The 12,429-nt window shown below is 40.4% G+C and overlaps 1 protein-coding gene across 1 annotated transcript in view; it reads right to left on the reverse strand.

Annotated features, from left to right (window-relative positions):
* The window catches only part of DNAH10 (dynein axonemal heavy chain 10), a 141,189-nt gene that overhangs the window by 92,786 nt on the left and 35,974 nt on the right, over nt 1–12,429 (reverse strand). Inside the window, exons 17-19 of the mRNA XM_058531258.1 lie at nt 3,813–3,977; nt 2,970–3,177; nt 490–646 (exon numbers count right to left, since the gene is read on the reverse strand). Of these exons, the coding sequence (XP_058387241.1) occupies nt 490–646; nt 2,970–3,177; nt 3,813–3,977 (530 nt within the window). The remainder of the gene's footprint in view (nt 1–489; nt 647–2,969; nt 3,178–3,812; nt 3,978–12,429) is intronic.

Below are 12,429 nucleotides of genomic sequence, written 5' to 3' on the forward strand. Positions count from 1 at the left end.
AACCAAGGATGACTCCTAGGTTTTCAGCTCAAGCAATTGGGTTGACGTTGGTGCCACTTCCTGTAGTAGGAAAAACTGGGGCAGGACCAGGTTGCAAGGCAGGAAGTCAAGAATTCCATCTTGAACATGCCAAGTCTAAGGTCCAAGGGGAGACATCAAGTAGGCAACTGACTGAAGTGTCGTGTGTGGTAGAGAGGTCCGGGTTGGAGGTGGAAATGGGCAGTCATCTCCATAGGGGTGGTATTAAGAGCCATGGACTGGTCATGATTATGCAGAGAGAAGGAAAGAGAGCCAGGATCAAGCCTTGGGACACTCCCAAATTTAGAGATCTACAAAGGAGGAGCCAGGAAGAGACTAAAAACGGCTGGACAAAGGACGGAAGTGGAACCTATGTTCTCATCCTCAGTAACTTGCTGTCGACAGCTGATGGGCCCAGCCATCTGTGATGACAAGCCATCTGTGAAACAACAGAGACATCTCCGCCCTTACCTTGGTGATCTCCACGCAGTTTCGGACACAATGGACGCACATTTTGTCAATCTCATTTGCATTGGGATGCAGGATGATCTCGGGTGCGGTCAAAATGGTTTCCGTTTGGAACAAAGGGACATTTCCAAGGATTAAAGAATTGAAAGACTGCAAATTCCTAAGAGGGGTTAATAAAAAAGACTCAGTACACCCTAGAGTGAAATAGATCCAACAGTTGGTGAAAATGACTAGAGTCCCAAAAGTCAGACTTAAAAAGCTGACTACAAGGAATAACACATTATAGGGTTGTCATGGACAGTTTGGGGTGAGTTTTATTATATATCCTTTTTTTGGCCTAAATCTTACAAACAGCTCATTTCTACTTTTGGGAAGTTAATATCTATTAGTTGGAAGATACTTAAATAATAGTGATGACTTCCAAAAGCTCAACTCTGGTTGAGGAATAATGGTCTTCACACTGGCTTTTGTCTCCCCCAGAAAGTTCCTCCCTCTTCCAGCTCTCTCCTTATCTTCAGGACTCAGCTAAAATGTGGCCTCTCCATGGCCTTTGTAAACCACCCAGTGACAAAGCCACTCCATTCTCTCCCCAGAACATAATTCTGCTTTATTTTGAGACATCATCTTGGTTATATCTGTTTTCTTGTGTCTTGCCTCCCGCCCCTATGAGAAGCTCCAGAAGCACAGAGGTCTTGTCTGATCCAGTGCCTGGCACATGGCAGGCTCTAACAATCCTTTGAATGAATGAATGAATGAGTGGATGGATGGATGAATGGATGGATGGAAGGATGGATGGATGGAGGGATGAATCAACAGAAAACATAGCATATTAGAAAGGGAAACACTATGGGAGGTAACCCTATATAAAGGGCTGCTTTAGGAGTCCAAGTTAGAAGCAAAAATTAACAATAAATGAAATATATAGAAAACAGGTTTATTTAAAGGACCAACTTAGTGAAGATTGTCAAACTGGGCCCAGGAAACAAGAAGACCAAAGGTCTTCATTTTATTTATTAATGTATTATTCCAAAGTGGATTTTAGCAGCTCACAAGGAAACTGTAACTACAGTAAGAGACTGTAAAACCAAAGTGGGATAAAATAAGGAAGAAAGATGACACTAATCAGAGGCAGTTTAGTGAAGAGATATTGGCCCAGGTTCAAATCCCAGCTCTTCTTCCTACTAGATGTGTGGCCTTGGGCAAGTCACCTACCTTCCCAATAGTCTGTGCCTCATGTGTAAAACAGGGATGAGAATTGTAAAGAGCATAATATAAGCCTGGTGCACAGTAAGCTCTCATACATGTTAGCTTTAAATATATATATATATGTAGAGTCAAGAATAAGACTAACAATGCAAATCATAAATGCCTATATATTTGTTGCATTCAGGCTACAAATTTGGTTCTAAGCTTCCTAGCAGTCAAGGAGAAGAGGGAAAGCTATGAAGTCAACAATTCATAGTGTCTATACCATTTAAAAACAAAACAATAAGAAATGAAAGAGCACAAGAAAAATACTTTCTCAGGAGGCTAAGATCAGAAGGGAAATTAGAGAAATTTCTTCTGGGGTTCTTCATGAAAAGATGTTGTATGATGAAATAACACCACCCTTGACAATATGGAGGCAATGCTAACAGTGATGAATTTCATAGGCTGGTTTCCTAGAATGATCCTAAGTGAATGCAATAATGTCCGGGCTTAGCTCTCAGCTGGTCTAGCTGAGCTGCTGGGCTGTGGGCTGTGAGCTCCAGGAGGGAAGGGACAGCCTGTACTGGGTGAGAGGCTGGCCCACATAATAGGCATTCAACACATACATGATGCTCATTCTAGCCAGGGGTTTACTTTAGACCATCGGGAAGAGTGAATGGGTCATACATTCTTGAAATCAGCCTCTCTCAATATGGGCGAGGGCGTCATCTGGGATTTTGGTAAATACTGAGTGACAGCAATTTTCTGTTGCCAGTTGACACAGACATGTATGTCTTTCAGACAGTCAAAGTGGGGAGAAGGATCATTTCTTTTTCTGTGTTGAGTGGGCTCACAAGAATATGACCAAAATGGAAAGTCATCCCTCCATCCTACGAGTACCCTGTGACCAGAAAGCAGACTCACTGCCCAACTGATTTTTATTCTGTACCTTGCAACTGCCCTTTAACTATTCATATATGTACTACTTTAATCCATGCACACTGTCTTTAAAACAGGCAACAGGGCCGGCCCCGTGGCTTAGCGGTTAAGTGCACACGCTCTGCTGCTGGCGGCCTGGGTTCGGATCCCGGGCGCGCACCAACGCACCACTTCTCCGGCCATGCTGAGGCTGCGTCCCACATACAGCAACTAGAAGGATGTGCAACTATGACATACAACTATCCACTGGGGCTTTGGGGGAAAAATAAATTTAAAAAAAATTAAAAGAAAAAAAGAACTTTATATTAAAAAATAATATTAATAAAAAAATAAAACAGGCAACAAGATTAACTCACTTCAGGATGAGCTTTGTCAAGACCTCATAAATCCTACTTTCCCAGTGTTCGTAGTAGGAGGCCAGCTTGGGGGCCTTGCCTGTGTTGGTGTGGATGACCAGACCCTCAGCTTTGGTCAGCAGAGGCCCAATGGCAAGATGCCACCTGACCATGTGCTCCACATCTTTGGCCCTTTCTCGTTCAATGTGCTCGAAGAATTCCTTCACGCCTGTTGAGGAAGACACCTGTTACATACGGCTCTTCGTGAATACGGGAAAGGACATTACGCAACAAGCAATCCCAACATTAGCTATATCTCTTGGAAATACAAAAACAGTCTGTAACCTTGACCCAAAGCAGAAAACAAGACCACACCAGAAATCAAGACACACTCTAAGCAAAAAATAAATGAGAGCATGGGAAGGCCCATTATGCACGCTACAGTATGCCACGCACAGAGGGTGGCTTTTATATCTTTGGAGAAACTTGCTTTTCTTGAATTCTTGTTTACTAGTCCCAAATTCCTTGTTGACTAGTCTCAGACCACTTAAAATATCTTGTTTGAACAAGCAAATGTGAGCCTATAAAAATACAATTCACTTTACTGTTACAAAGTTATTAACAAAAGTATTAATGATCTTCAGACTCAGGAATTTGTAAAACTATCTAAGCAATGCATAAAATGTGACAAAAACAAACACCCATGATCCTTTCAAGTAAATGACTGACATCATTGGGAGTGGTTTTACGCCATGCAAGGAATAAATGTGTGTGTGTGTGTGTGTGTGTTTGTATGCACAATCATGACCAAGAGGTGTTTTTTTCATTCCTTCCATAATCAAAGAAACAAGAAGTCAGATCTACCTGGGAGCTCTTCTTCACTTTTAGGTGCTGGATATTTAAAGAGATTTACAGACTCTATCAACGTGAGCCTGGAAGAAATGTCATCTGCATTCTTATGAATCTGGTGGACAAGGGACTCAAATTTCCCAAGGGCCTGTCGGCACCGAGTTATGTAGTCACCAATGCCTTTGCAGAAAAAGAGAAGAAAAAAAGGAGGATACTTGGCTTTCAATTCTTTCTTTCCATATCCCTCCCACCAACATCTGGAACATTAATACTGTCATCCCTTCACAGGAAGGACCTGCTCATTCCATCTCCTTGGGCCTTTGAGATGGCCAACAGCCACTTTGCACCCCTGGGGACTGGGACAAGGAGCCCTTTGCTCAGAATCAACCAAACGATACATTTCTTCTGTTCAAATTTTAGCATAATCATGTCTGAAGCAGTGTGGGGCGAAAGAGAAGGTCCAACTCTGTTGTCTTCTCATTGCCACGGCAACCTGAACACTCCACTCTACACCACACTGCCTGCAATCTCCTTAGAAAAGCACACAGCAAGAACGTGAATAGTAAACCTGGTTAAGCACGTATGATCAGTCAGGTGATGGTCTAACCATGTTACGTTGATTACGGCATCGAATCCTTACAACAACCCTATGAATTGGGTATTAAGATTAAGCCCATTTTACAGATGAGGAAACCAAGCCTCCGAGAGGCTGAGTCATGTGGGTAGAGCTGGACTTTTAACCCAGGGGTTTAGTTATGGAGCCCATAGTCCAAACATACATGTTATGCTTGCAAAGGCGAGGAAAAGAGAAAAAAAGAAAGTGACAAAGAAAGAAGGGGAAGATTTGGAGAAGAGAAGGGAAAGAGGAGGAAGGAAAAAAAGAAGAGCGAAAATGCCTCGTTCATTTAAAAAAGTAAAGAGGAAGAGGAAGCAGACACACTTTTCCTTATTCCTCCCACTAAATACAACTAAAAACCCTGTACAGTATCTATAAAACAAATATAAGAATCTGAAAGCTGGAGAGAAGACCAACTGTTGAGGGACCTCAGGATCGAGGAACGACAGTGGTGAGTGCCCTGGGTTCTTTTTCCTCATGTATCCCAGACCTGGAGCTGAGGAAGCTGGCTGTCCGTAAACGCCAGGGCCCCAAGAAGAGCCTGCTCCCTCTAGCCAAAGGACCAGGAAAGGGGCATCCTAGCAAGACAGAAAGTTTCAGATGATAACTGCTCTGCTCCAGCCCAACACCACGGACAAGACTGTGACCTCAGCCTAACCCACGCCAGTAAGGCCAGCTGGGGACCTAGACTTCCACCCTCATAATGCTGTGATGAGGCGCCCCAACCCCCTGTCCCCTCATGCCTACATGGCGGCTTCAGAGGAGGCCATGGAGGTAGATGGGACTCTCACCTCCACACTCCATTAATGAGCACCAGCCCCATTACTCATTCCAGCTCCCCACCCCCCACTGTCAGTTGAGACCACTGGGGAGCTAGAACTCCCACCCCACCCAGCAGTAGTGAGGAGCTGGGAACCTGGCTTTCTACATCCACCTGACAGTAACCAAGGGGAAATCAAGACATTCTCAGAAGAAGAGAGACTAGGCAATTATGTCACCAGCAGACCTAACTAAAAAAAGGGTCAAAGGAAGTTCCGTAAACAGAAAGGAAACAATAAGAGAAGGAACCTTGGCACATCAGAAGGAAGAAAGAACACAGTAAGCAAAATATGGGTAAATATAATAGGCTTTCCTTCTCCTCTTGAGCTTTCTAAATTAGGTTTGATGGTTGCAGCAAAAATTATCTGTTGTGGTCCAAAATGTATGTAGAAGAAATATTTAAGATAATTATGTTATAAATGAAAGAGGATAAAGGGAGTTAAGGTTTCTATAGTTTACTCAAACTGGTAAAATTCTATAGATTTCTATACTTCACTCAAACCAGTAAACTGTAATAAGTTATATATATTAATGTAATACCTAGAGCAACCATAAAAAATTTATACAAGAGGGGCTGGCCCAGAGGCGTAGCAGTTAAGTTCACACACTCCACTTCAGATCCCGGGCATGGACGTACACACTGCTTGTTAAGCCATGCTGTGGTGGCATCCTACATACAAAATAGAGGGGGATTCACCCAGATGTTAGCTCAGGGCCAGTCTTCCTTAAGCAAAAAAGAGGAAGATTGGCAACGGATGTTAGCTCAGGGCCAATCTTCCACACCAAAAAAAAAAAAAGCTATACAAAAAGATACACTCAAAAACACTAGATAAATCAAAATGAAATTCTAAAAAACATTTCAGCAGCCCATGGGAAGCGAGGATAAAGAAAAACAGAGAAACAAAAAACAGACATAAAAAAATGGAAAACAGAAAATAAACTGGCAGACTTAAGCCCTAACATATCAATAATTACATCAAATGTAAATAGTCTAAATGCACCAATTAGAAGACAGAGATTTACAGAGCAGATTAAAAACACGACCGAACTATGCGCTGTCTACATGAAACTCATTTTGAATATAATGATATAAGTAAGGTGAAAATAAAGGGTAGAAAAAGATATATCATTCAAACACTAATCAAAGGAAAGCAGGAGTGGCTATACTAATATCAGATAAAGTAGACTTTAGAACAAAGAAAATTACCAGAGACAGAGATGAATATTATATAACGATGAAAGGGTCTAATTCACAAGAAGAAATAGCAATCCTAAATTTGTATGCATTGAAACAACAGAGCTGTAAAATATGTGAAGCAAAAACTGACAGACTTGAAAGAAGTAGGCAAATCCATGATTAGAATTGGAGATGTCAACATTCCTCTCACAGTAAATGATAGAACTAGACAGAAAAATCAATAAGGATATAGAGAAACTCAACAACACCATCAACCAACAGAGTCTAATCAACATTTATAGAATATTCTACCCAACAAAGTAGAATACACATTCAAGTGCCCACAGAACGCATACCAAGATAGACTATTATCCTGGGCTATAATGCAAACCTCAACAAATTTAAAAGAATTGAAATTATACAGAGTATCTTCTCTGACCACAATAGACTCAAACTACAGATCAACAACAGAAAGATAACAGGAAAATCTTCAAACACTTGAAAACTAAACAACACACTTCTAAATAATCTATGGATCAAAGAAGTCTCAAGGGAAATTTTTAAAATACATTGACTTGAATAAAAAGTAAAATATAACATATCAAAATTCGTGGGACACAGCTAAAGCAGTGCTGAGAGGGAAATTTATAGCACCTGAAAATGCATACATTAGAAAAGAGGAGGGCCGGCCCCATGGCTTAGCGGTTAAGTGCGCGCACTCCGCTGCTGGCAGCCCAGGTTCGGATCCCAGGCGCGCACTGACGCACGGCTTTTCTGGCCACGCTGAGGTGGCGTCCCACGTACAGCAACTAGAAGGATGTGCAGCTATGACATACAACTATCTACTGGGGCTTTGGGGGGAAAAATAAATAAATAAAATCTAAAAAAAAAAAAAAAACTTTAAAAAAAAAAGAAAGAAAAGAGGAAAAATCTCAAATAAATGCAACGCAAGCAGAAGGAAGTAATAAAAATTACAGCAGAAATCAATAAAATTGAACACAGAAAAACAACAGGAAAAATCAATGAAATAAAGAATTGCTGGGGCTAGCCCTGTGCGCGCTCTGCTGCTGGAGGCCTGGGTTCGGATCCCGGGCGTGCACCGATGCACCACTTGTCAGGCCATGCTGTGGCAGCGTCCCATATAAAGTGGAGGAAGATAGGCACAGATGTTAGCCCAGGGCCAGTCTTCTTCGGCAAAAAGAGGAAGATTGGCGTGGATGTTAGCTCAGGGCTGATCTTCCTCACAAAAAAAACAAGAAAAAGAATTGCTTTGGGGCCGGCCTGGTGGCACAAGCGGTTAAGTGCATGTGCTCCGCTGCGGCGGCCTGGGGTTCACCGGTTTGGATCCCGGGCACGCATGAAGCACCGCTTGGCAAGCCATGCTGTGGCGGCATCCCAAATAAAGTGGAGGAAGATGGGCACAGAGGTTAGCCCAGGGCCAGTCTTCCTCGGCAAAAAAAAAACAGGAGGAGGATTGGCAGATGTTAGCACAGGGCTGATCTTCCTCACAAAAAAAAAAAAAAAGAATTGCTTCTTCGAAAAGATCAATAAAACTGACTAATCTCTAGCAAGATTAAAAAGAAAAAGAGAGAAGACACAAAATAATATCCAGAATGAAACAGGAGAGATCACAAAGATCTACAGGCATTGCAAAGATAATAAGGGAACACTAAGAACAACTCTACACAATAAATCTGACAACCTACAGGAAATGAACCACTTCTTTGAAAAGCACAAACTACACAACTCACCCAATAGGAAATGGATCCTTTGAATGGCCCTATAACTATCAAGGAAATTGAATCCATAATTTTAAAATCAAAAAAAAAAATGAACAAAGAAATCTCCACACAAAAACCTGCACACAAATGTTTATCGCAGCTTTATTCATAATTGCCAAAATGTAGAAGCAACCAAGACGTCCTTCAATAGGTGAATGGATAAACTATGGTACATCCAGACAATAGAATATTCTTTGGCAATAAAAAGAAATGCACTATTACATACAGGAACCTTAAATGTTATTGCTAAGTGAAAGAAGCCCATCTGAAAAGCCTACATACTATGTGATTCCAACTATATGACATTCCACAAAATGCAAAACTATAGAGACAGTAAAAAGATCAGTGGTTACCAGGCGTTTTGGGGAAGGAAGGGAGGGAGGAATGAAAGGTGGAACACAAGGAATTTATAGGGCAGTGAAACTATTCTGTAAGATATTGTAATGGTGGATACATGTCATTACACATTGTCAAATCCCACAGAATGTACAACACAAAGAGTGAACCCTAACGTGAACTACAGACTTTAGTTAATAATAATGTATCAATTTTGGCTCACCAGTTGTAATAAACGTACCACACATTTGTATATGTATACAATGGAACAAGATGTTAATAACAGGAAACTGGTGGGGGAAGGGCATATGGGAACACTCTATACTTTCCACTCAATTTTTCTGTAAACTTAAAACTTCTCTTAAAAATGAAGTCAATTAAAAAAGAAAGAAAGAAATACCCAAGCCCAAATGGTTTCACTGAAGAATTCTAGCAAATATTTAAAGAATTAACAACAATTCTATACAATCCCTCCTTGAAAACAGAAGAGGAGGGACTATTTCTCAATTCACTTTATGAAGTTAGGATTATCTTGATACCAATACCAGAAAGACAGTACCAAAAAAGAGTTACAGATCAATGTCCTTCATGAATATAGACAAAGAAACCTTAACAAAAAATTAGCAAACAGAATTCAGCAAAATATAAAAAGAATATATACACTATGGCAAAGTGGGATTTATTCCAGGGATGCAAAGCTGATTCAATATTCAAAAATCAATCAGTGTAATCCACTATATTAACAAGCTAGAGAAGAAAAATTATATGCTAATATTAATCAATGCAGAAAAGGCATTTGCCAAATTCAAAGCCCATGATTTTAAAACTCTCAGAAAAATAATAAAGGAATGGGACTTCCTCAATGTGATAAAGAGCATCTACAAAAAACCAACAGCTAACATTACACTGAAAGGAGAAATACTTAATGCTTCCTCCCCTAAAACTGGGAATAAGGCAAGGATGTCCCCTTTCACCACTCTTATTCAACATAATGCTACAAGTTCTAGCCAGTGCCATAAGGCAAGAAATGGAAATAAAAGGCATATAGGTCAGGAGGAAGAAATAAAACTGTCCCTATTTGCAGATGACTAATAGTCTAAGTAGAAAATTCCAAGGAATCTACAAAAAAAACTCTCAAACTAATAAATGAGTCCAGCAAGGTCACAGGATACAAGATAAACATAGAAAAAACTTAATTGTATTTCTAAAGACTAGCAAGAAACATGTGGACACCAAAATTAAAAACATGATACCATTTACAACCTTTCAACAAAAAATTAAATACTTCAGCATAAATCTAACAAGCCACGTACAGAACTTGTATGCTGAAAGCTGCACAATGCTCATGAAAGAAATCAAAGCTCTAAATAAATGGGAAAACATACCATGTTCATGGATCAGAAGGCTTAACATAGTACAGATATCAATTATCCTCAAATTGATATACAGATTTAACATAATTCCCATCAAAATCCCAGAAAGATTTTTTGTAGTTATAGACAAGATTATTCTTAAATTTATGAGGAAAAGCAAAGGAACTAGAACAGCCAAAATAATTTTTTTAAAAAAGAAGAAAATAGGAAGAATCAGTCAACTCAATTTCAAGGCTCACTATACAGACTGTGTGACATTGGCAGAGGGACAGACATACAGATCAATAGAACAGAGTAAAGAACTCAGAAATAGACAAATATACATATATGCCCAACAAGTTAGTAGTTTTTCACAAAGGTGCAAAAGGAATTTAATGGAAACAGTTAGTCTTTTCAACAAACGGTACTGAAGCAATTGGACATCCATAGGCAAAAAAGAAAGAAAGAAAGAAAAAGAAATGAACCTCAACTTAAGTCTCACACTGTATACAAAAAAAATTAACTCAAGGTTGATCACAGACTTAACTGCAAAACATAAAATTATAACATATTAGGAAAAAAAAAAGAAGAAAATCTTTGAGATCTAGGACTTGGCAGGGTCCTTAGACTTGACATCAAAAGCATGATTCATAAACAGGGAAATTGATAAACTGGACTTGATCAAAATTTTAAACTTTTGCTCTGCAAAAGATGCTATTAGGACAATAACAAGATAAGCTACCGGGCCAGCCCAGTGCCATAGTGAGTAAGTTCACACGCTCTGCTTCGGCAGCCTGGGGTTTGCAGGTTCAGATCCCAGGCAAGGAACCTACATACCACTCATCAAGCCATGCTGTGGGGGCGTCCCATATACAAAGTAGAGGAAGATTGGCACAGATGTTAGCTCAGGGACTATCTTCCTCACCAAAAAAAAAAAAAAAGACAAGCTATAGAACAGGAGAAAATATTTGCAAACCACATATCCAATAAAGGACTAGTATCTATTTAGGAAGAACTCTCCAGACTCAACAGTGAAAAAGCAAACAGTAAAATTAGAAGATGGGCAAAAGACATTTCACTGAAGAGGGTATACAGATGGCCAACAAGCACATGAAAAGATGTTCAACATCATTAACCACTACAGAAATGCAAACCAAAACCACAATGAGATATCATTACACTGCTATCAGATGGCTAAAATTTTAAAAATAGTGACGATACCAAATGCTGGCCAAGATCCGGAGAAACTGGAACATACATTGCTGGTGGGAATGTACAATGGTACAGTCACTCTGGAAAACACGATGGCAGTTTAAAAAAAAAAAAAAAAGACTACACATGGAAGTACCATATGACCCAGAAATTGTACTCCTGGGCATTTATTCCAGAGAAATGGGGACTCATGTTCACATAAAACGCTGTTCACAAATGTTTATTCATAATAGCCAAACCTGGAAACCACCTAGATGTCCTCCAACAGGTGAACAGCTAAACAAACTATGGTACATTGATACCATCGTGTTTTTTATTCACCAATAAAAAGGAACAAACCGTTGATACATGCAACAACTTGGATAAATCTCCAGAGAATTATGCTGAGTCAGAAAAGCCAATCCCAAAAGGTTACATCGTATATTATATGGCACTCTTGAATGACAAAATTATAGAAATGGAGAACAGATTAGTGGTTGCTGGGATGGAGGACAGCATGGGGGTGAGGGCAGTGAGTGTGACTTTTTTTGTTTGTGTGTGTGAGGAAGATTAGCCCTGAGCTAACATATGTTGCCAATCTTCCTCTTTTTGCTGAGGAAGATTGGCCCTGGGCTAACATCCGAGCTCATCTTCCTCTACTTTACACGTAGGATGACTCCACGGTGTGACTTGATAAGCAGTGTGTAGCTCCACACCCAGGATCCAAACCTGTGAACCCTGGGCCACCAAAGTGGAGGGCACAACTTAACCACTACGCCACCGGGCCGGCCCCCAGTGGGTGTGACTTTAAAAGAGCGACATGAGGAATCACGGTGGTCTGGAAATGCTCCGTCTTGACTGCGTCAAAGTCAATGTCTGGGTTGTGATTTGTACTATAGTTTTGCAAGAAGTTACCGTTGGAGGGAACTGAGTAAAGGGTACACAGGACTTCTCCGTGTTAATTCTTACAACTGCGTGTGAAATCTATAGTTATTTCGAAATTTTAATTTTATAAAAAAAGTGTAAAGGTCACTTTATTTTTGGAGGAGAAAGCTTTGGGTCAGCAGAGTGTCAAAATGGCATCCCATCTTATCTTTACTCCCAGCTAAAGCCTCAAGATTAAGTTGAAGTCCCACAAAGCATTCTTTTTTTTTTTTTTGGGAGAAAGATCAGCCCTGAGCTAACATCCATGCCAATCCTCCTCTTTTTGCTGAGGAAGACCGGCTCTGAGCTAACATCTTTTGCCAATCCTCCTCCTTTTTTTTTCCCCAAAGCCCCAGTAGATAGTAGCATGTCATAGCTGCACATCCTTCTAGTTGCTGTATGTGGGACGCCGCCTCAGCACGGCTGGAGAAGCGGT

Source organism: Diceros bicornis, chromosome 35 (genome assembly GCF_020826845.1).
Source record: "Diceros bicornis minor isolate mBicDic1 chromosome 35, mDicBic1.mat.cur, whole genome shotgun sequence".
Classification (NCBI taxonomy): Eukaryota; Metazoa; Chordata; class Mammalia; order Perissodactyla; family Rhinocerotidae; genus Diceros; species Diceros bicornis.